The sequence below is a fragment of the Cotesia typhae genome, unplaced genomic scaffold (genome assembly GCF_013202065.1).
Source record: "Cotesia typhae breed Kobodo isofemale line unplaced genomic scaffold, CoteBio_Ctyphae contig_69, whole genome shotgun sequence".
In the NCBI taxonomy this organism is placed as follows: Eukaryota; Metazoa; Arthropoda; class Insecta; order Hymenoptera; family Braconidae; genus Cotesia; species Cotesia typhae.
In genome coordinates, this window is record NW_027423763.1 from 1050079 (window position 1) to 1074099 (window position 24021).

The following is a 24021-nucleotide window of genomic DNA, read 5'->3' on the forward strand; positions in this document are numbered from 1 at the left end:
TTTGACTTTAATAGGGTCTGAAACGCATAAAAAATTTTTTTATCGTACCTAATCAATAAAATTAGTGACTTAACAAGCGTATTACGGGTTGACATAATCAAATTACTTGGTAATCAATTAGGAATTTCACGGTTCAGACCACGAATGACAACTTTCAAGTGGCAATTACGTCTAGTCAGTTTAATTTTATTTGAAAATTCATTCAATACATCCCCTACCCTACCTACGCATAAAGGTGAAAGAAAAAATTGCTCGCTGGATAAAAAAAAGTTCCATGCTTTACCGACGGATGATAGAAGGAAAAAATTACCAAAAAATCAGTGTTTTATGAAGCTGATGTTTTAGTTGAGGATACTGGCGACAGGGTGCCGCTGTTACTTGTCCCGAAATATTAGCGGAGTGGGGTGGAAAAAAGGGAAATTCTCGTGGGTAATAATTTTTACAAGCGCGCGTAATCAAGGCTGGATGTTACACATGTTCGCCCCCGCTTGTCGACCTTGGGATTGGAGTAGGGAGTGGTAGGGAGCGTAGGGCGGGTCGAGGATGGATGCCAAGAGGGAAAATGGTGGAGAGGGCTTTAGTTATACACTCAGAGATTCTCTATATAGATAGATTACTACACTGTTATGTTGTATTGGGCATGAGGTGGCCGAAAAATGTGAGCTGGTAAAAGCTCGTGGGTATACTTTCTCCGCGTTTTAACTTTTTAATTCTTTCGCGGTATTTGTGCGCACGGCTTGTCGGGCAAACTGAATTCTGGTGGTGTTCTGGATGATAGAATTGTTTTTAGTGTTTCTATTTTTTACTGCCTTTTTTTTTTATATCTTAGGAGAATTTTTTCGCTGTTAGAATTTTTGAATATGTATATCGTAAATGTATTTATTTCTCAAGGCTTAAAAAATTAATTAGATTGTCAATTTTTTCAAAATAATTTTTTTTTTATTCTTAAAATAATTTTTTTTTTTTCGAAATCCGATCGATTGATTGATACCGAAAAATAATTACCGAAGCAGATAGTTAAAGTAAAACGATGAGTATCCTCGTGGACGTCGTGAGCGTGTTGATCAGAGAGTGACGAGCGGTAATTGAATGTAGGTACGGCATTTGCATTGACAAGCTCGCAACAGAGATAATTCGAATCTCGTCGACGAATACTCGCACCGTCCACACGAACGCGTTAGATCGTTTGTCAATATACGACTACATTCACTCCTCTTCATCTGGCTCTTCTTCTCACCCCTAAACCCCACACCCCTTCTTCTCCCCGACACTCCGCGAGAACACAAATATATTCTCTATCCAGAGAATGATCCACACTCTCCAATTCGCCATCTACTTCCCATACTTGTCATCCCCAACACTCATTTTTACTGTTTACATTCGATAATTTCTGGATGAAGATGATGGTGATGGTGATGATGGTGATGATGATGATGATGATGATCATCATCATCATCATCATCATCATTATCATCACAGCCCTGCGATTTTTCTACCACCAATCCTCAAGTTTGCGAAAAAATCCCGAAACGAATTTGTCGGTTGGACGATAATAGAATACAAAAACCATGAAGAGTAACAAAAGAAGAGGTTGAGGCCAGAAAGAGGCTACAGAGAGAAAGGATTGAATAGGATAGAGGAAGAGGAAGCGTAGAATAGAAGAGAGTTGACTCAACAAGAGCTGGTGGGGGCAGAGTATGCGGTCGTGGAGGGGTGTGAGAGGAGGAGGCTGAGGATGATTCTAGAAGGGGATGCTGCCTGTGTTGGCATGGACCAGTGCGTCAACGGCTGTTGCCTCACACGTACCGCCCTGACGATAATTGTTAGTAGCCCTCAAGGCACCCGCGAACGGACACTGTCTCGATCATCCAGCCGGTCCGATCATCAATTCGCAGATAGTATCAGTATCAGTATCAGCAATCTAGTCTAGTGACTGTCAATTCTGCGGACAAGTGTTAAGTGTTGTGATATGTGATACGTTTTTATGATGCTGATCATTTGTGAGTGATTATCAAGTAAGAGTTTTTATTAATTAATGTGTTTGTTTCATTTGGGGTAGGTAGAAAGCGGTGAAGAAAGTAGAAAGTCACGAAGAAGGGTGGAAAGAATTTTGTAAGACAGAGACTTGAATGCGATGCAAGCGATGGCTTCCGACGGCAATTTGTTTTCCTTTTTACTCTTTAAACATTGATGTTCTTGACAGAAAAACTGGGTAACTTATTGTTGAATTACCGAGTGATTGGTTTTAAAAACGTGGAGATACCACGTGCAGTAGTTTGACATGCGGTAATCGTGCGTAGTATATAAAGGGGATTCGAATCGACGTTCTTTTCCCCTGTTTTTTTCATCCCCCACCATTAACAGCACGAGCACGTCGATCTCGTATCATACACATACGCGCCCCTACTATCACTGCTAGCCCGTTCTACAGTTTTATCCCGTTCTCTTTTTTTCGTACTTTCACCAGTTCACCCCTCAAAATCCTGTCACATACACGAAGTGACGTACGCAAAAATAACTGAATGAACCCCACGCGCCGCCGGGATTAAAAATTGCGCGGGATTTTAATGTAAACAGTTTTATTCCGAGCCAATTATGATTGAAAGTACATCAGAGCTTTAAAAAAGCTTCAGGATTGACTGCTGGGTAATTAGTAAGCTTAGAATCGTGATCTTGGAAATATAGCAGACATAAAAGTTGAAATAAGTAGAAGATTAGAATTTTGACATGATTGGGGACGTAGGCTAGCAAATGAATGGGTTTTAAACAGTTATAAGCTGCTAGCTTAGGAATTTGTTGTTAAAGATGCTTTTGGTTGGTTGTTTGAAGTTTTCCTGGGGGTTGCTGGATTTTGTAGCTTCTGAAGACTCTAAGTAGCAAAGAGAAAAATAAATTTTAAAGATAAAAGCCATAGGTACGCAAATGAATGGGTTCCAAGCAATTGGAAGCTGTCAGTTTGCGAATTTGATGTTAAGGATGCTTTTGATAGGTTGTTTGGAGTTTTCCTGGGGGTTCCTGGATTCTGTAGCTTCTAGAGACTTGAAATAAAAATTATAACCTGGTATTGTAGTGATAGGAGTCGTAGGAAAACAAAGGAATGGGTCGCAAGTAGTGTTAAGGCACTAATTTGCAAAGAAAGCCTTTCTAATAGGTTCTATAGTTTGTTTCAGATGCAAATGATGTCTATTGAGAAAAGGCTTAAAATTCTCGACATTCGTCACAAGATAAAGAACAAGCTCCTGCGTTAAATAATAGTTGTACAAAATAAAGCGGTAGGAAATAAAGCTGAGACTTCTTAGACCGTCGGAACTTGAGATGTCGCGGTTAGATTGGAAAAAGATGCCGCTCTAACCCAATGTTTTGACTGCCTATGGATATATTCGGCCGTTGTAACGGTCCAGGAAGTGGTGGTGCCACAGTAACTGGGACTACATCTATTAGAGCGAGTACTGTCGTTCCTTCGTCATCAGTTGCCGACTCTTCGGCTGGTGTTAGTGCAAGTGAATCAGCAGAAGGGCCAGGAAGTACGTCAAGAATGCAGCTTACCGGGGTGTCAGCTCCAGGAACAGCAGCTTCCCCAGAATCAGGGGTATCGCCGCTAGCAGATGCCTACACTAAAATGACTACCGATATCCTCACAGAACGGACGCTGGGAGACTTTGTTAGCGAACATCCGGGAGAACTTGTCAAGACAGGTAGGTTTTATTCTACCGGCTATGGATTATCGAGGATCCAAGTTTGATGTCTCTGGAATTTGATTGCAGGATCGCCGCATCTGGTTTGCACGGTTCTACCGGCTCACTGGCGTTCCAACAAGACACTTCCAGTGGCATTCAAAGTTGTGGCATTAGGAGAAGTTGGCGATGGAACGCTGGTGACGGTCCGGGCGGGCAATGACGAAAATTGCTGCGCTGAGCTCAGAAATTCAACAGCCTTGATGAAAAACCAAGTTGCTAAATTCAACGATTTGAGGTTCGTCGGCCGCAGCGGCAGAGGTAAGTCTAGTTTAATTATTCTACCACTAAATTCTTCCATGATTTTCGGGAAAAACCACCCAGAGTTTCAGTAGCACCAGTAGCATCAGTAGCAGTAGTAGTAGTAGTAGTAATAGTAGTAGTAGTAGTAGTAGTAGTAGTAGTAGTAGTAGTAGTAGTATTAGTAGCAGCGGTACTGAATGGCGTGATTATAAATTCATTGAAAAGTTCTTAAGTATGTCGCTAAAATTTCATTCATGGAAAAGTTTGCTGCGACCCTCAGTTGACAGAGTAGAGTATAGCTTTGGGCGAGCGACCTCAAGAAAGAGGGAAGAAAACCAAGGGTAAGAAAAGAGGGTCCGTAAGAATTTAGCGTAACGGTAGGTCATGGATGTCTCAAGACCCTCGTATTTTTTCTATCCCTTCCTTGAAAAAGAAACGGTGATTTCTTGGTAAGCTTTTCAATTGGGTGTTTTATTCCTTGGTTGGCCAAGAGGATGGGTAATGGGTTTTATCTGTCTCAACTTGTTGGTTCCTTTTCCCCTTTTACTTACCGTCAACTTGCTTGTGCTCCTTCTAGACTGACTAGTCTTACCACTCTTTGCTATTACCCGTTAATACCAGTGCGTTTGTAAGGAGGGTTACTTGTAGGTATAAGGTATTAAGCATCAGCCAGCGAGCCCAGACAAGGGCGCTGATATTAATTGAGGTTTTACCAGAGAGTTTCAATTAAGATTATTAGCTTAACTATGCTTTTCGTTTCGTGAATAATATTCCTTTGGTATTCTTCATTGTATTACAAGGACCGCATCATTGGGCAATATATCTGACAAACTATTTAGCAATATTATGTATATTCAAATCTTGTATCTAGCAGTGCAAATAAATCGAAACGAATTACAATGATGAGAGACTGAAGTATTAAAGGATCTCCGGGCTGTAAGGACCTTTGGAATAATCAAGTAGCAATCTTATACTTATAAAATAGACATCACCCAGCTGCTTACATCCTTCATCCAAGCTTATGTTAATTCCACGTTTGCCGAAAACAATTGAAACTTAATCCCTGACAAATGACGTTGCTGGAAGTTTATCACTCGTTCCAGAGAATTCCAAATCCGGGATTGATCTTTTCAGCGGGTGAACCTTCCATCATTCAAGACAGCTGATGAAGAGCACAAGCAGGAAAGTGTCGAGAGTGGCCACAGACTGGTTCGCCACGCGATGATCAACGCTCGTGACAGCTCACGCAACCTCTTGTATCACCCTCGGTGCCAGTCTTCCCACCTTTCGCTGAAAAAGTTTTCCTTTTTCTGATGAACTTTTCGCGTAATTCAGCCCTCTGTTCAGTGTCATTGCATTTTACGCTCACCATATTGTCCTTTCGATACATTACTGCGGCTTAATTTGGTTAGCCTGAGTTCCAGTAGATAACCGGGTTTGCAAACTTTTGGTGACAATACTGGCGGTGCATATTTACCAGAAAAGCTTAATGGAGAAGAGAAAGCTTCACAGAATCAACTTCCCGTTATCAAACTCTGTAAATATATTGAATATTTTAACAATACCCTACCAGCCGCCCAACCCTTCATTTTCGTTTCTACCATCCACTTTTCGCCCCAATGAAGCAACAAACCTGATTGAACACTAATCATCACCATCACTGTTTTCAGGAAAGAGCTTCACACTGACGATAACAGTATCAACGACGCCACCGCAGGTTGCGACTTACACCAAGGCTATCAAGGTGACGGTTGACGGCCCCCGTGAGCCCAGATCCAAGACCAGTGAGTATCACTGTAAGCATTATTTCATCTTCTAAATAAATAATCATATTACTAACTCTAGAATAAACTAATACTCGCGTGTGTTTAATTAAACATCCATCCGCAAACCATGCAAGTTTCTTGCTGGTTTATTTTATAGAGTTAACGCCCAGTCCTGAATTTACGCTAAGAACCGTTGACTCACTAAGGGAAAGCCCTCTAAAGCATAATGCTGTTGATGAAGGACTGCGGGTTACACCTAAGATATTGTACACCTAAAATGTTTAACTACATAACTGTATAACGACAAACTTAGCACAGTCCACGCCTACTTCTTGGTTCGCTGTTCCCAGTTGGACCCTTTCGGGACATACAATTATCCCATAGAAGTTAGTTATTCACCCCCGACCAGATCCCAAAACGTGCTGGCGGGTAGTGGGTGCCGTTTAGTTGCCACTATTGCACACTAAAACCCAAAATGTGTTGTCTAGTTTGTACCTAACTTAGTACACTCGCATTATCTCGTGTGAACTGTTTTGAGTATCAACAGTTGTGAGCTTATTTTTTTTTTTTTTTTTTTTATCGTTGATAGTTTCTTGGCAGACATCAGACATCAGACTTGGACCACCCGCGACCCACCGATCGTAAATCCGTAAATAGCTCTTTTGACGGCGGCATAAAAACAGACATCAAAGCTATTTTTCGGTGTCTTAGATCTCAGGTCTATTTCGTATGAATTAGACACCAGGAAGCTGGCTACGTGGACGCGGTTTGACACCAGGATAAATGAGTGTGGTCCGGGCTGCCGTTCGGTTCCGTCCGTAAGGGTTGTAATTAATTAAACAAGCAATTCATTACAAATTCAACCCTTTCGTGCTCTCCTTTTTGTCTCTCACCCTCGATCTTATTCCGAAGGCAGAGGGAGAGAATAAACCACGTGTATCCTAGAAATTGATCGAGGGTCGCCTTCGTCTTTGTCTGAAGAAATAGTCGTCTTCAAGTCCGAGAAATGTTAGACCTAATGTATCTTCGGCGAGCAATTGAAACACTACACTGACATCTTCACACGAACACACACACGCACGGTCACAGTCAAAGAACTTTGGGGATGTGTCGCAAAATGAGAAGCTGTCGTTGACAGCTGGCTGATTCTCTTGGAGGATACGATGAAATCGATAATGAACAGAAAAGTCTTGGGTTAATTTTTTTCCGGTTAAAAAAAGAACAAATTAAAGCGATAACTACTTTGTACGGAGTAAAAATAAAATCAGATTGGTTTTTTTGGTTTAAAAGTAATTCCGGTTGCGGATTCCATTGACATGTTGGCTCAGGATCACGTAAATAAGGAAAGTGTGATGGTCACTGCAGTGAGTCAATCGGTGATCGTTTAACCAACCGGATCTCGTTAGCCGTCGTCGTGGAAGCCATAGGTATTCCGTCTGGCATTGTGTCATCTGGGTAGGGTACCTATTCAGCAAACTATTGAAATAGGGAAATTCAGGGTAGCGAGTTAGAGGAATTAGGGCTTCGATTGGATTATCGAGTCCGGTGTACTGCTACGCACCGATCTCTCTCAGTCAGCTTTTTACCAGTCTATCTGTCTACATCTCCAGTCTCCATCCACAGCAACTTCAATTTAAAATGTTGTTCTCCATCAACGTGGCCTTCAACGTTTGCATTAGAGCACACAGTAGGTAGGGTTCACCTCACCAGACTATAGACTGAAATTCATTCTATATCGCTCGATTTGAAGCTCACCCTGCTAGCTCCCACCTCTTTTGTGTGTCCAAGAGAACGGGAGAATAGCACACACCAGAGATACTCTTGTTGCCGGTTGGACGCCTGCTGGGACGTCTTTAATTAGGTTCGAATGTCGCCGACGGGAAATAAAATCTATCGGCACCTACAATGCTACTACTAGTCGCGGTTAAATCCACCCGAGCCCTCTTTCTCCCCAAAGGAGAGCTTTAACTTCCATTTCAATTGATTTTGCAACGAAGATTTACTCATTGGAGAATAAATTGTAATTTAACTAAAAAAATCTAATTTTTAAACGCTTAACAATGACACTTACCGTGAACAGGGTTACGATTGATGGTAGTGCTGTCATTTTTAGGGCATCAACAGCAATTCCATGCGTTTGCATTTGCATCACAAAGAGGAACACCATTTTTTGCATCACCACTCGTTGATTCACTTCAACCACTACCGAATCCACTTCAACCGCTACCAAATCCACTGCAGCCACGCGATCCGCTATCATCATTCCGGCATGCAATGCCCGGAAATTGTCAGAGTAAGTACATTACTTCAATAATTTAAGCATATTTAATATAAATATATACACTGTCCCGCAAAAAATCTTTGAAACTCCACCAAAAGTTGATCATTTCGTGGAAATCCTTTCCCTAATCTCTATTTACACTCGCGTTCTCTTAGTCAAACTCCCTCGTAGCTTAGCGCTGTCCTTTTCTTCAGTAGCTCTCGCAGGCTTTTTGCCCAGACAGTAACCGCAAGCCTGTTCAAAGCTAGATTAAATATTATATTAAAGGGCTTGCCAGAAGGCCAGAGGCTGAGTCAGAGCTTCGTCTGCTTTCCCCCAACCAAATTTCGACGTCAGTTCGACTCTAAATATTACAGCAAAAAAAAAAAAGACCATAAGCTTCGGAAAGTAACCCGCTAAAAAGTTTTGTAAATAAATAACAAAAACATCGTGAAACTGATTCTCTCTAATGAATTCCGCGACGATCCGGAATAGATTTTCCGATACGTCCGGCATGTTCACATACTTCCTATATTTACACGAAAAAACTTGATTTATTAATTTTTTTGTATCGTCAATACCACGCGGCTATCAACCCAATACCCATCCAGTTTTTTAGTCGTATCCTTTGGTGGTCCTTTAATATTTCCTTTTTATCCCAGCACCTAGAATTATCCGTGCACAACCCGGTGAATAAAAGTTTCGGAAAAAAAAAAAAAAAAGGGAATTAAAAAGTATCTGAGTACATCAGCGGGTAGTTGCTAGCAAGCTCCTAGGGGATTGCGAGGAATTTGCAGACCCGTCGAACAGACAAGGACGAAGAGTTGGGTCATTCTAGGCGAAGGGTAAAAGCATCCGAGCATTTAGGGTTTGAGCTTGGACGGTCCAAATCCAACCCTTTGATCTGATCCACCCTAGTCCCTTTGAAAAATAACCTATTCAGAGTGATCGATCATATTCTCCAGACATGTCGCAATTCGGCCTGACCACCGGAAACTCTTGGGGCTACGGAAGCACTGCTGGCTACGCTGGATACCTACCAGGCCCATTGTCATCTTGCGCGGCCCAGTCCCCGTTTCCACCTCCGCCACCACCTCCTCCAGCACCCACGACTGCCCTGACCACTTTCTCGGGTGCTAGCATGACTCCAGCAGCTCCAGACTCGACAGCTGGCTCTACAGTCACCAACAGCTCCAGGACGACCCAGCAAGACGCGTTCTCTACGGTCTCTTCGCGTAAGTTCAAGAATTGGTTCCTCGTGGCGCCCAACGCTTCTGCTAAATTAGCTGTTCTTTTGGTTCCAGTCGTTCCTGACACAACCACACCTGGACAGACTGATCCTCTCGACCCTCTGAGCACTCTGATGTCTGGGTCTACTCAGCGGTACCAGGACTACGTCTCTCCAAGGTCATTGTCCACTGATTCCAATACCACTGACAGTCCGGTCCATGAAGAAGGATTTGGGCAAAACTACGGGAACTACTTCCCAACTCCAGGAGTCCTTCCAAGTATACTTTATTCCCAGATTTATGGGAACCAGTTTCAGAACAGTGACAACTCTGAGCAGACCTCCGTCGCTGAGAGCTGCAATGTCAGGCAGGAAGAGGTCAGGCCTGATAATAATGTATGGAGACCTTATTAATTAATCGATTTATTAGCTAATTAATAATCGCAGTCCAGGTTCCATGAGGAAAGTTTTAACTTTTCCTTGGATCTGTTCTGCTATGAGTAAACGGTGATTTTATTATTTATTGGTGCTTATTGTAAAATTAAACTGATTTTTAAAATTGTCCTTAACTTGGCGATTAAATCTTGGGCATTACCTCTTTATTAAAATCTAGTAGGCATCTAAAATTACGCACCAACCGCTTTTGAGTGAAATTAGTCTTATCGGTTGTCGTACTAAATTATCAACGAATAAATTATAAATTATTAATTATAATAGGGAATCTTTTATCAGAGAATGCGCAATATGTGATTATACTACGAGAGATTAATAATAAATTTTCCATGAGAGTGAGACTGATGTATTGTAAATAAATGTACATATAGTGAGCTCCGAATGTGGGGAGCGGAATTATTTATGTTTCATAGTATATTTTTGTGTTTATGATACGATTAAGGGGAATTATTTGGGGCGTGCAATAAAATTGTCGGTAATTATTTATTTAATGCATGGCGATTATTTTTAAAAATGTCAAGACGTATCTCGACTTTTGAACTCTCACTCTCAAATAAAGTAAAGTCTATAGACTGTACTACGTAAAAGTATTCCTTTATAAATGTACTGATAGCCAGATTCTGAGTCTACCGAACTGGGTATCGATAAAATTAAATAAAGGTAATTTTAATTAAAAATAAAGGAAATTTAAAAAATTAACATATTATTAAATCCAGGCAACACTTATACACTTATTTCCCATAATACATATCCGATTGTAGTTTTTGACCGAGTCCAATTACAGACAATTGTATTTGAAAAACAAAATCAAGTAATAAATGTATATAATTCAATTTTTTTTGTTATTATTGTCAATACCTCACCTTTTAATGTTAAAAAATTCTAACTTTAATTTTTTAGAAGCAAAAATAATTTAAAAAAAAAAAAAAACAAGGCAGGGTTCGAACCTGGATCTTTAGAGTCATCGACGCACTATTCAAAGACCCAGGTTCGAGTCTTGGCTTGGTTTTTTTTTTTTTTTTTTATTAATTTTGCTTCTAAAAAATTAAATAATTAAATAATCTTAAATAGTTAGAAAAAAATTTTTTTCCAGGGAAAATTTGAAGAAATGTGAGTCAATTTTCAAAATTTGTGTAAAATTAGTGTTTTTGATAAAAAAAATTACCTCTTTAATCGACAATTTATGGTTACAAAGTAAGTATTAAATAAAATTGTTGAATTTTAAAGAAGAAAAATGAAATAAATTTAAAAAGTAAGCACACAATTTTCCAAAAAAAAAGTATTTGTGATTTATTGTGCCAATTTAAGCTGGAGATTCATTTTATCGCGGTTCTTTGTAATTGAGATCTTAATTGGCATTGTGTTGCTAAATGTAGGTATATATTATTACCCTGAAAAGGTTTTTATGCTTGAGAATAATACAGAAAACACAACACAACACAAAAGCATGATGTTGAATCTCGACAAAGGGTTTTACAGTAGATACTTCAGTACTTCTGGTATATTTCTGTACTCAAGGGAGCACCAAATTCTGTACATATACCTATCCACTGGCGTACATAGATATATCTAGAGAGAATGATTCAAACAGAGGTATATGCAAATTCAACAGAAGATTTAATTAAACCTAGCACAACTAAACTTATTCTTCCGTGTACTCATGCATAATACTGATTTTAATTCTTCCGAACAAAAAAATTCTAGCAACCAAAAAATCCCTTTTTGTTTCTTCCTAATCTTTATATTTGTTGGTTGTTTGTTTCTACTTTAATGTCGATTCAATTGACAGTCGAAATAAGATTAGTTGAAATTTTTTTTAATATACATATTGTTAAGAGAATCTTAAACTGCGAGGTTGCTGATTGAATTTTAATTTGATTAATATTTTTTTAAAGTTATAGAGTAATTAATAATAAATAAATAAATCTTCAATTGGGTGTCAAGCACAAACGATGGACAAAGTACAAGGCAGGTTGTCATCGATACTGGATACACGTATAATAGACTAAAGTGGACACGATAGAGTGAATGTAGAATACGGATAATGGAGTGTATGGTGAATAGCACGTGAATGTCAAATGATATACACAAACTAGAGATACCTTTACCTATTTGATCTAATCAATTTGTTCTATAAATTAAATAACGGTGAAAGAACCCGTAAAACATAAAACATAAATTAAATTTAAAATAGAAGAAAAATTTAGAGCGATAGATTCATGGAGAACAGAACAGAAGGTCATTAGAATTAAAATAGTGACAACATTTCGTTAGCCGGGCCGCAGAAAAAACATGAAAATGAAATCGAAAGAGATTAATGGGGCTTTGGTGGTTGATAAAAAAAACGCGGTGGTTGAGGTTGACCTACATGAAGTAGAACACGAGTGATAACGCATGTAAGAGATAACACACAAAGAGGGAGAGTGCTGGTGAAAAATAAATTTAAAAATGTCCTAGAGCCCTACATATCAGGAGAACAGGCCGGGATGGAAGCTCAATCCTGCTCAATGGATAGTGCCAATGTGAATGCCAATGTCTCTACAAAAACGATTCTATTGACTGCACGTGGCCCTGTTATATTATCTACGCGTTGATATTTATGTATTCCGAGGGCAAATTATTCATGCGTAAGAGAAGATTGTGCGTGATTGGGTATTTTGAGAAGAAATTTTCATCAGCATCATCATCACCACTATCATCACCATTATCATCACCATTATCATCAGCAAAAGAAAAAATTTAATAAATGAACTGATTTTCACGCAGTAGGCAGCATTTGACGCATTTTTTAAGCCCCATTAATAATCTTTAAGTTTAAATTAATCGAAAGAGAAATTTTAAAGAAATTCCAAAAAAATATGTTTTTCTGTTTTCTTCCGACAACGATAACTCACGAACGAATCAACCGATTTTGACCGGGCTGGCGGTGATCGACGTAGTTTTTTTATGTCAAAAGCTATCTAGTTTTTGGAATTAATCGGTGAAGCCCTTTCAAAGTTATTCCAAAAAAACTACATTTGAAAAAATTTTTTTTTAGATTTTTGGAAATTTCTCAAAATTTCTCAATTTTCTAAAAACGGGGTAAAACTAATAACTCCCCAATTTTTGAAAATTTTCAATTTTCTTAGCGAGAAGTTAAAAAAAATCAGAAATGATCCGCAAGATCAAATTTTTGGATAATCATAAATTCAAAAACTTAAAAATCCCCCTTGTGAACACTCCATTTAATCCCTACATTAGTAAACACGCTCGCAGATTCGAACCCGTATAGTTACCGTCCATACATCGAGACTGCATATCTGTATATATCTATATTTATAGTTAACCCCGTCCATAGCGAGTATTAGTGCATTATAGTGGTAAAAGAGCGAGTTAGAAATAGTCGTTCTACGCACCGGTCACTGCTCACTCGCCAATGCAGTAAATATATACACATATATACTTTGCATTGGCAATCACTCCCATGCAAAATGACCCTTTGTCCCTTGATGCACGATGGGAAATTACTTTTTGCCCTCGATTACAGATTACAAATTTTCCTCCCAATCGTGAACCCAATAATTTCCTGCGAAATGACGCCGGAAAAAATTCTCATCCTCGAAAAATAAAAAAGTAACCTTTTTAATTACCGAATCAACACTTGGATCGTGTCCGGAATACAAGAATTGTTACTGTCTCAAGGGAAAACCGAGCCTTGATTACCAAGATCTTCATCTACATGCTAATCTTCACGCTTGCTTATATTATACATCTTATACCATCCAAGTTTGCTCTATTGTAGGTAGAAAATTTCGCGGAAAAAAGGTCCAAAAAACTTACCAAGATTTCTTCTGTTTCGACGCTGAATTTTTACGTAGCTTCTTAGACCGACAGTAGCGCTGTTTCTCCTTATTAGGTCTAAAGATCCTTTTCTTAACTTTCTTTCCCGCTTTTACCGGCTGTCTTGCGCTGCGCGTGTTACGTTACCGCCTCTATTTTCTTACAACGCTCAGACGCCAAGAAAGTAAGCTAAGAAATCCTTCTTAAAGATACTTTCTTAAAGTACTATTGACAGTTTCACGCAAGAGGGCGACAGGTGTCTCTTTTTTTTCACTCTTAATTTTTTTTTTCATGCAAAAAGCCGCTCGTATATATTATCAAGAGAATAAGCAAAATTAAATTTATTTAAACTAAATATCTGAAATCGAGGATATAATTTGGAAAATATTTTTGTATTAGAACCAACTATTTTTTTTTTTTTAATTTTATCCAAAAATTAAAATTAATCTTAAAATGACCATTATAAAAATTAAAAATTTATAATTAATAAATAAAAATACAAAGCTAAAATTTTTCACACAAAATTCCCTTCAATAGCTTAATAAAAGAAGTACAGTATCAAAGACACTGAAATTGCCATTAGCGTGATTTACAAAAAAGCCTCCAGCTCTGGGAGTACAGGTGATCTTTGTCAGGTGAGTGAAGTACCTGGAAGTGTGTCACGCTCAAGAGTACCTAGTAAGTGAAAAAAGGTGGCGGAAGGGTAGGCGAGGAGCAAGAGTCGCGGGTGAGAGGGTCAGAAGGGTGAGAAAGAGAGAGAGAGAGAGAGAGAGAGAGAGAGAGAGAGAGAGAGAGAGAGAGAGAGAGAGAAAACGTTGGGGTCTGAGGTGGCCCAGCGTGGCCGCTGTGGCGCGGCTGGGATCCCGCGCTCCTATCCCACGTTGAAGCTGGAAGGGGTTTTCAAAGAGGATCGGTCTGAGGTACGGCAAGGGATATAGGTATACTCCTTCTTAGTCTCACCTTCTACTTTCTACCTTCACAACGAGTACCTCTCCCTTCAATCTTTTTCTCTCTCTCGCTCTCAAGCTTCCAATCTTTCTACTGGCGGAGTGGGGGTTGCCTAGCTACCGACGAGACCCGGCCAAGATACTTCGAGATCTCTCTCTTTGTCCGCTTTAAACTCAGCTTGGTCCATTGGATCTTGTCTTCTTTCTCGCTTTTTCCTCTAATGCCACCCATGACACATATGCTTCAAGAAATTTTTTTCACCTTCCAGCTAAGCAGAAAAAAAATTTTTTTTTTTACTGCAATTTTTTTAATTTCAAATCTTGAAGTCTAAGAAATTTTTTTCTTTTGAAAATTGTTAAATAAAAAAATTTTTAAACTTTATTCAGATTTTATTTTAACTAGCAACCTTGCAGTCGCTATGTGACTGCCGTAACTTGTGAACTATAAATAAAATTTTGCTTTATTAAGAATGAATTTTGTTAAATTGCACTGTACTTTCTCTACTATTGAAGTTTTGAAAGATATAAGCTCATCCTGATGTTACACTTATCAAGAGCTTTCATTTGAGTACCCACATGCATTTTTTTCTATATTGTTCATATATACATATACATAATATATATAAATATATGAAAAATTGATGTGGGTACTCAAATGAAAGGTCTTGATGAGTATTACATCGAGATGAGCTTATATCTTAAAAAATATCAATAGTTCACAAGATATGAGGTCATCTCTTAATAATGTATGTAAAAATAATTTTCAAATGCAGTCTAAATCAATGTTAATTTTTTTCTTAATCTGAAATAATAAATTTTAATATCTAAAAAATTGCCCTATTTGATTTTCCATTTTAAAAACTGGGGAATCAGCTTGACTTGATGGCTCTCAATATCAGCGCAAGTTCATCAAGACCAGGATGATTGATTTCCCTAAAATATAGATGCTTCTATACTTAACAAATCAGCAGGAATCTACTCAACCAATTCAGCGCCTCTAAAGCAAAAAATTCAATCGTACGTGAAGAAAAATTTCTTACCAGGTGAATTCACCATTTTGTTTTGCGGTTGAGGTTGCGTGGTGCGTGATGGGAGGCGTCATTCTGCGCATCGTCTTGCGGTTGGTTTGCGGTTAAGGGTGGCTAGGCCCGATCATTGGCCGCGGGGGTATTGAAGGAGGCTTTTGGGCGTGTGGTATCGCACCTTGCGGTAGATCACGAGCGATCTGGTGCCTGCCATCAGATCTCTGTAGTTTTAAAACCTCCGCTAAGAATCATCCCCCTCATTTAATTACATCGAACCCAGCCCTTTATTACATCTCTCGTACGCTCCCTTTTGCTCACCAAGACTTAAATTATTGCGAGAGGCAATAATTTTAATAATTTTTATCTTCCGTATAATCTAGATAATTAAAATTACGCTTTGATCGTTGGGCGCCACTTACGGTTCTCTCTTCATCCTCGCCCTTAGTCTTGATAATTCCCTTGACATTAGTCCGATGTCTGGTGTCTGGTTTTGATTTCTTCGCCTGGTTGTTGTGCTTTTAGAATAATTCTATTATCATATCTATTTTCTGATGTTACCATCTTCTTTTTCTGATGAATGAAAGCTCTTGAGATTTTTCGTCGAGAGTTTTTCAAAAAGTTGCCTTTTCAGGAGTTCCTCTCGGCTTTGACGCTTACTTTTTTGACTTCAAAGCCTTTAAATCAAGAGTGAATGTTAGAATGTAGGCTATACTGTGCACATGAGCATATACCAGATCGAAGTCATTTGGACAAAAAGCCGAAAAGCGAATAGGAAAAGTGTGTAAGGCTGATGGAAATATCCTCCGTATTCAAATGCCTGATGAAATTGACCAGGAGATACTTTGATCCTGGGCTTTTTAAATCTATTCGCTTGAAAGATTGAAGTGAACATCTGAGAACAGCGTAAATTACTGTGCTAGCCTTGAATTAATGTAAGCTTGCCTCTTGGTACTCACTTTTTTTTTTTTAGCTCAAAATCTAGCACGTACAAAAAAGGTTTCCTATAATTTTTTTCAGTATTTCACCATAAAATTTGACTTAAAAAAAGAAATTTCCAGCATGAAAGAATCATAAGCTCAGCAACACCCTCGGTGATAAATATTTCATTAGCTTTCTGAAATATGCCGAATCTAAGGCATAAATACAAGGTTAATTCTCGAATTTCCTTGAAAAAGACGCCTCTGAAGGCTCTGAGTGAACCTTAATGATTTATTTGTTGCTCACCTCTTAGCGTCAGAAATTAGCATTTTTCCTTTGAAATAGCAACAGCGGATCTTGACGAATTACTGCCCGAAAACAAAAAAGAGGAGACCCTCTTCAGCTGGAAAGACGTCCGATGTAAACAGGAGCGTAACGTATATAAAAAGAGGAATAATGCGTGGAATTTTGTCGGGCGTAGTCATTGCGCCCTTAATTAAAAATCCAACGGTCCTCCCTCCGAAAAGTCACCCCGGAGTATTCGGAATCGGCGAAACGAAAAAAGCGCGAGCTTACCCTCTTGCAACTCGTTCCACCCCCGGCTGTTCATTCTCTTCACGAGCAAATGTCGAGCTGCATGGAGAAGAGAAAGAGAGAGAAACAAGCTGGCCAGGGCTAAGGGTGCCTACCACCGGTCGTACGTCGACACAAACCGCATTCTTTCGTTTAATTCCCGCGAATTTATTCGTACGCTAGTCTACGGGTTTTATATGTGCTTTTTTTACTGCCCTTATATATGTATATAAAAAAAATACGTAGGCGGTAAACTCACCCTCTAGTTATACGGCGACGGAGATACACGGTGACGAAAAAACAACTTTTAAAAGTATTGCTTTGGATAATTGGATTCATCGAACGACACCTACTTTTACTCTGATTCCTATACACGACAATTGTTTCTTTTTTTTTTTTTTTTTTTTTTTTTTTTTTTTTTACGAAGAGTAATAAAAACAGTCTTCTTTTATCAGGCTTACGAATGTAATCCTGGAATAATCGTATATTAATGGTGAGCTGATTACATACGTCATTAACAATGTAATAAGTGCTGATGATATCGGAGTTGCCATCATCATCATTGATGACGTCACAGGTAATTAATTGGAGCGATTTTAGATCTAAAAGTAACGTGAAGCGACGATGAGCTAAATTGAATAAAAAAATGAAGAATTTTGTTGGCAAGGGAAGCGAAAAAAAAGGGAATGAGAATCAGAATGTCAAGGATGGAGAGGGTGGTCGGTATAACTAAGGAGAAGAAAGACGGCGTTTGAAATAATTAAACCGAGGCAAGTTTTTTACGACAAGGTGTTCATTACCGTGGGTAATTAAGACGCCCCTCAATTAGACCCGCTAACCACCCCGGAGGCCGGTAAACCAACTTCTCGGTCGGAATACGCAGGGGCGCTCAATATTTCTCAGTGTAAGTGTGTAACGTTCAATTTTTTATAAGCTGCTTGTTATCAGTGATTATGGAGCTCGGAGTTGCTTTGTCTGGAAAAAGAAGACGCTTTTTAATTAGTGACTAACCTACTGTGGATAAGATACTTTCTCGGTTGTCGTTTGAGCAAAAGTTCTGGCAGTTTTGGGTTACAGAAGTTTTGTGCTAATGAAATGTGTTCGTATTGCACTGAATTAACTGGATGCTGCAAGCATAAGTTTACGAAGGGGCTAATATTTCTTGGAAGATTAGTTGCGTGTGAATTTACATCACTAATTTCAAAGAGCAGTAGGTAGTAATGCTTGAGTTCAAGAAAATGATGATAATGGTGATGATGATGGTGATGATGATGGTAAAAAAAGTTTTCTGACTATGAATATCGATAGATCCCAAAAAAAAACTCATAAAGAATAGAGACACTCAATCACTTGAAGATAACCGTCGGAGTTAGGTAACGTCCAGTGAAAACAATGCGAAACAACGCCTGGAAAACGGATATTACTTTTTCTCTATAAACTTACCGAGAAGCAAGCATTTTTCTCAGTCACATTTGCTTCGCGCATTTATCACTTTTTTGAATGAAATAAAATAAAGCAATATCAGAAAGGTAGCAGCTAAAAGTAAAACGAAAACATGATAAAAAGCATCACTTGGGCTTTGATTCACGAGTGCAAAAACCGTTTGACCATGAGACCCACCGGATTCAATGTAGATTTCAGTAACAGAGAGTACTAACACGGGTTTTACCTCCTTTTACCTTCTCGAGATCGTAATTCACGTTTGGACTCACCACGGCCTTCGCTACCGCTAAAAACTCTTCGCGTGCACTTTGGCTTATTAAGCTTTCTGGATTTTGCTCCCTATCCCACCAGAAAAGGGGCTGGGGTTTGTCCCATGGCCGTCGTAGATCACCATGAATTATAGGGTCTACTTCTAGGCTATTACTTTTCCCAATTAATCATCGGACTCTTCAGCTTGCAATGATCACAATAATGAGGGGCGACAGGGAATGTCATTGATAGTGGGCTGTCGGCTCATTAAGGAATCACATGTGGTACGAGTAATAGGAATTGATACTCAAACCCAAAGGGACTTAGGCTTGCGTTGATGATCGCTTGAGTGTGCGTACGGAATAACCCGGCAAGCCACCATTAGCCGGCGATTATTCGACCGATAGCATCACCAGACATCCAGATAGCTGCGGATGTTGGGGTCAAGCTTAACTGCGTGTTCGCGCATCTAATCTTCCAAGTGATCTGTTGATCAGACCATCGATCAATTCACTGATAAGCTATTGGCTAATCGCTTGAATTAACAAACTTACTTCGTCTTATTAAATCTTGCATCAAAAAGTCTGCTTTTTAAATAATAATTCTCCATTGATTTGACGTTTTCTAATTAGTTCCCTCGGAATGTATAACAGGAGGATGAAAAATAGGTGCTTAATTATTCTCCATTGCTGGCTATTGATTATCAAACCCGATATTAAACAAGCGGAAAAAAATGAGGTAACTTTGTGAGAATGTGGAGGCTGATATTGATGTTCGATCAAGTAACCCTCGGGGATTTAATTAAATACAAGTATCTCAAGCATACTATTACTCCCGGGTGCTTTGGCTGAAACAAACTAATATTTTTACCAAAACCACCATCCCAGATTCCCGAATCTTTCACCCTCGTTTGCTTGGCTTTTCCTCTGAGCGAGTTATTAAACTCCCAAACTTAAGACAATGTTGCTGGAGTGACTCTGGTTCTTGAAAGACACCCGCGGGTGTATACTTTCCGCGGTATCTTGTCAAATTTCATTTCAGCTCAGCATTGTGTGTCTGTCTGGTATGCTGGTAATACCAGATTTTATGATATACCAGTCAAAAGATCTAGAAATCTCAACAAGATTCGTATTCAGTGTTTATTTGGATTGACAAGTGGCTTAATCGGCTTGGATTACCCCGATAAAGCAGTAGGGTGTCACAGGATCAGATACATATGTGGACGGGACGTTGATGGCATTGCTTCTGGTGATATGACAAACGCGCTTGGAACGGGGACGCCGACACCCCCCGCGTCAAGAATTCGACAGAGGGGATATAATGGTCGACACACCGATATCACGGGTATGAGGATCATAATTAACCGAATACCGATACCTACTGGCGCCCAACCCCAAGCCGGTGTGAATATCACATCGCCACTGATATATAACGGCATATGTGTACGCATACGTACGTAATTGTGTGCCCGCTGGAGCTCTCGCGAGCCAACCTGTTAAACCGAGGACTATGTATACAGGTATGTCGCCAATCACCCAATCCAGACTGCCAGCCAAGAGGTGACGAATTCGGCAACGCTGTGAATCTCATATGTCTTAACAACATCAGCAAAAAGCTGATTCGAACTGCAACAGCTGGTAGTCTATCCAGGAAAAAGAAGCGGCAAGTGTATGAGGAAAATCCAACGATATACATTAGAGCTTTAGTGTAGCAGCTAAGGGTTAAGTCAGTGTGAGTGAGATGGTATTCGCAAGCTGTCGCAGCTTCTTGTTCTGGTGCGTCTTTGTCGGGAGCATGGCTGGTGGGATGCAAGCCAGGATAAAAGAGGAAGAGGGAAAGACTGATGGAATAGAGAGGGTAGGAACCCCAGGCCACCCCTTTACGGGTCTGCCGGCGGTAGCGGCGGTGTCGTATCTTGGCCTCCGCGGCGCGCCGCTCTATCGACGTACAGCCAACTCAACCCTCTTTCTCTGGCTTCTCTCTCAACTGTGCTTCCTTGCCTTTAAAGCTCCCAACCCACCGCTCCCGTTCCACTGAATAATAACTCCGTCCTCTTCGGTGTCTGGTTCCTCACTCGCTCCTTTGCTTCTGCCAGGAGAAATAGTAGTATTAGTAGTTGCTGTAGTAGTAGTTGGCCCACGAGATGTGCCATACCCACCCGTAACTCTCGCGATTGCCGAGATAGTATGAGCTGGATATAGTTTCCTATGAAACAGGCCCTCTCCCTCCACCTTCACTATCCTTCCTCAGTAAGTCTCCGAGTGAAGCTTTATCCTCATCTGTACACTCTCAAGCTGCCATAGAGAGATCTCAAGAACCTGACGTTATTGAGATGTCTGTTAAACTCGAGAATTAGGCTGGCCTTCATCACAGTCCATTGAAAATCCACTGTCAGGAATGCCCAACTGAAAATCCAACCATTGAAATTGTTTTCTTTACAAATTGTTGATATTCCTTACACTCTGGTTTATAGTAGCGTCACTCTTAAATCAAAGTTTAATATTCCAAGACTTGTATTTTCATCCCAGTGTTCACAGGTCAGAGGAAAACCAGTAACAGACCCAACTGTCTCAACGTGGGTGTGGATGGTGAGCTTGAGGAAGAAGATTTAATTAAGCTCAGCCCGATTTATCTCTCTGACAGGTCTCCAACCAGTCTAGGCATCTCCCCTAGATGTGGCTCTCAGAACCAACATCCCTTTTATCCTTTTCGAAGACAATTTTAGAACTAGCTAGCTAACTTACCAGCCCAGTTGAAAAATTTTCAACTAGCATTCATCTGTTGGATAAATTTTTAAAGGCACCAATTTTTCAGCCCTTTTGAAAACTGTAACCAGCAAAAAGCGTAAGGTCGAGGAGAGACGGCCCGTAACTTGATGGTGTGGTAAAGCAAAGGCTACGACTACTGAGGCTGACGGAGGATAAGAGGCGAGAAAGAGGTAGCGCTAAGTAAGGCGGAGACACGTATGATCTCGTACTTGGTACTTGGTACAGCACCCTCTTCAGAACTCGCCTCCGGACCCTCGTGCAATTATTAATTAACGCTCCCCTCTCAAGGCATTAATGCGGCTAAGAGCAGCCCCATCCCATTGACCCACGACCTTACACCCTCTTACAGCTCGTAACACCCCAAGTTACCCAACCCCGGGATACGGTTGAGTCGTATCCAAGCTCCTCAACCCTTGGTAGCTCAAAGCAGACACACACCAAGTAACGATACACCTTTGGTTCGTCAGAGCGTGACAAGCGGTAGAAAACCAGTCGTCCGAGCTTTTACGACCCCGAGGAGACCTTCTCTTTATTCCTTATTCCTTTGCTTTTTGCTCTCTAGACTTTTTAACAATGACGAGCCCAAGTATGGACTTGACTTACAAAGCGACTGTGTGGCTATTTGGGCGTGAAAACTCTAGATCCAGTATCAAAATGATAACCAATAAAGATGATATATTTTTAGACGGAAAAACGTTATAATTATCCTGATAATTGGTAGTCTCCAGCTGGATGTTGAAGAGGAGGATAAAACGTTGTAGATGGAAATGTGAGAAACGTGTAAATAAAAATAAGAGTGCAGGATGTTGAGCTTTTTAAAGTGTTGGTATGGGAATGAGGATAAGGACGAAGAGAACGAGCGTGTATCCGGGGACAGAGAGACAGGATCCTCGCCACGTACGAGCTCCTGGCGGTCCACGTACTGGGATAAGGATTTATAGTTTAATATCTCGGCAAGCGTCGTCACATTTTCCGACCCCCTAGAGAAGCTACGCATTCAGTTGGCATCCAAGCGAATTCGAGTGAGACAGAGTTCCCTAACCAACCAACGAACCAACCAACTACTGTTGCTGGACTCACCCCATCCAGTGTCGCCTCACCCTCTTTCAGTATCTCTTTACACTCTTTCTCTGGTACGGTTCTCCACCTCAGGATCAGCACGGATTCTAAAGGAGATTTGTTTCGGTTTGATAGGGCCGTTAAACGTGTAGATTCGCTCGTTAGATCCGATATTTTCCCCGCTGTCACCACCAATTTGTACCAACTTGCTATTGAAGTTCTCCTATTGTCGCTGGTAGTTTAATTTTGTGTCTCTTCTAGTCAGGCATTTCATCCTTGGATATAATATTACAAAAACTGCCAAGGATCGTTTTGTTGGTAAATTTATGTCATTAGTCTAGTCTGGAAAAATAATTTAGTAAATTGTGCTCTTGGTACTTTATCCTGGGAGAAGAATTTTTCACGATGATACCCTTTTATACAGCGACCTTATTGGCTAAATCTGTGAAGATACACGCACGTTGTTAGGGAGCGGCTATCGACACAGCTGGACGCATATGCCAGTAATACATGATTCGTGATGATGATGTAAAAGCCTACTTTGCTCTCATTTAGAGAGAGAGAGAGAGAGAGAGAGAGAGAGAGAGAGAGAGAGAGAGAGAGAGAGAGAGAGAGAGAGAGAGAGAGAGAGAGAGAGAGAGAGAACAAAAGAGTTGGATACGAATTGATCGGGATTGAATTCAATAATCAACCAGAACCATCACCATCATCATCATTTTCACTTTATTTCTTGGGCTAAAGCATTTAGATAAGCGGAAGAGAAGCTCGAAGCTTTACAACCTCAGCGGAAGTCCCTAAGACTAAACTTGTGGAGCACCAAAATGTTGCCGGCGTTCAATACCAGCCAGTAAAATGGGTGTACTAACCTACCCACGGATATTAAAGGAAATGGTGATATGATTAGTTGACTACGTGTTCGGGGTTTCGTTTTAATTCTCTCGGTCTTACGGTTTTCAGTTTGAGAATTTATCTGGGTGAATTTCGGCAGCTTATTCCATAGATAGTAAAAGCAAAGGGGTGCTGAGATAATTAAATAAATAATGAATACGGGTGATAATTAATAAAATAAAATTATGAGTAACGATGTATTTATGCTGGTAAGATCGGGGTGGATTATTGATAAGGGTAGTTTCCACCCTAGTACTGAGAAGACGTACCAGGTTAACGGGAAAGTAAACCGTGTAAAAGGCCAGAACGAGAAGAGAAGGCAGTGGAGCTTTCAGAAGAGCTATGCTTGCAATGTCCGGCAAGGGTGGTATGTTGTACGTGGTGGAGGGATGGTAGTGGTGGTGATGGTAGTGTGCCTGAGGGATTAAGTCTGGGCTTGTTAGAACGAGAATGCTAATTTATCAGTTGCACCTGAAGACTGGCACTCGAGCAACATCTTCAGATGCTGGAATAAAAAATTAAAATCATTAAATAAGGACAATTTTAATAAAGAGGGTGCTGGTGATTATGGATTTTATTAGACTATGTTAAAAGCCTCGGTTGAGAAAAGGCTGCTGCCTGCACGATCACAAGTTATACTTTTAATAA

General features: G+C 40.1%; 1 protein-coding gene across 4 annotated transcripts; it reads left to right on the forward strand.

The window, feature by feature from the left end:
- The first annotated feature begins 1796 nt into the window (after positions 1-1796).
- On the forward strand, positions 1797-10511 carry LOC141532759 (uncharacterized). 4 transcript variants are annotated; one of them, XM_074251246.1, is made up of 7 exons: positions 1797-2015; positions 3171-3695; positions 3765-3995; positions 5648-5773; positions 7857-8036; positions 8969-9238; positions 9308-10511. In XM_074251246.1, the coding sequence occupies exons 2-7, from the start codon at positions 3371-3373 to the stop codon at positions 9643-9645; spliced, it is 1470 nt and encodes a 489-aa protein (XP_074107347.1). In that variant the 5' UTR covers positions 1797-2015; positions 3171-3370; the 3' UTR covers positions 9646-10511. The 4 variants fall into 4 exon arrangements, with proteins under 4 accessions (XP_074107347.1, XP_074107345.1, XP_074107348.1 ...); XM_074251244.1 differs by having other exon boundaries at positions 5648-5761; positions 7842-8036; XM_074251247.1 differs by having other exon boundaries at positions 5648-5761.
- The last annotated feature ends 13510 nt before the right edge of the window (positions 10512-24021 follow it).

Bases quoted from the DNA above. Each gene is read 5' to 3' on its own strand.
- LOC141532759 (XM_074251244.1), top strand. From the start codon at position 3,371: ATGGATATATTCGGCCGTTGTAACGGTCCAGGAAGTGGTGGTGCCACA. The intron at 5,762-7,841 runs GTGAGTATCACT...GATTGATGGTAG, and splicing joins TGAGCCCAGATCCAAGACCA to TGCTGTCATTTTTAGGGCAT. The intron at 8,037-8,968 runs GTAAGTACATTA...CATATTCTCCAG, and splicing joins AATGCCCGGAAATTGTCAGA to ACATGTCGCAATTCGGCCTG.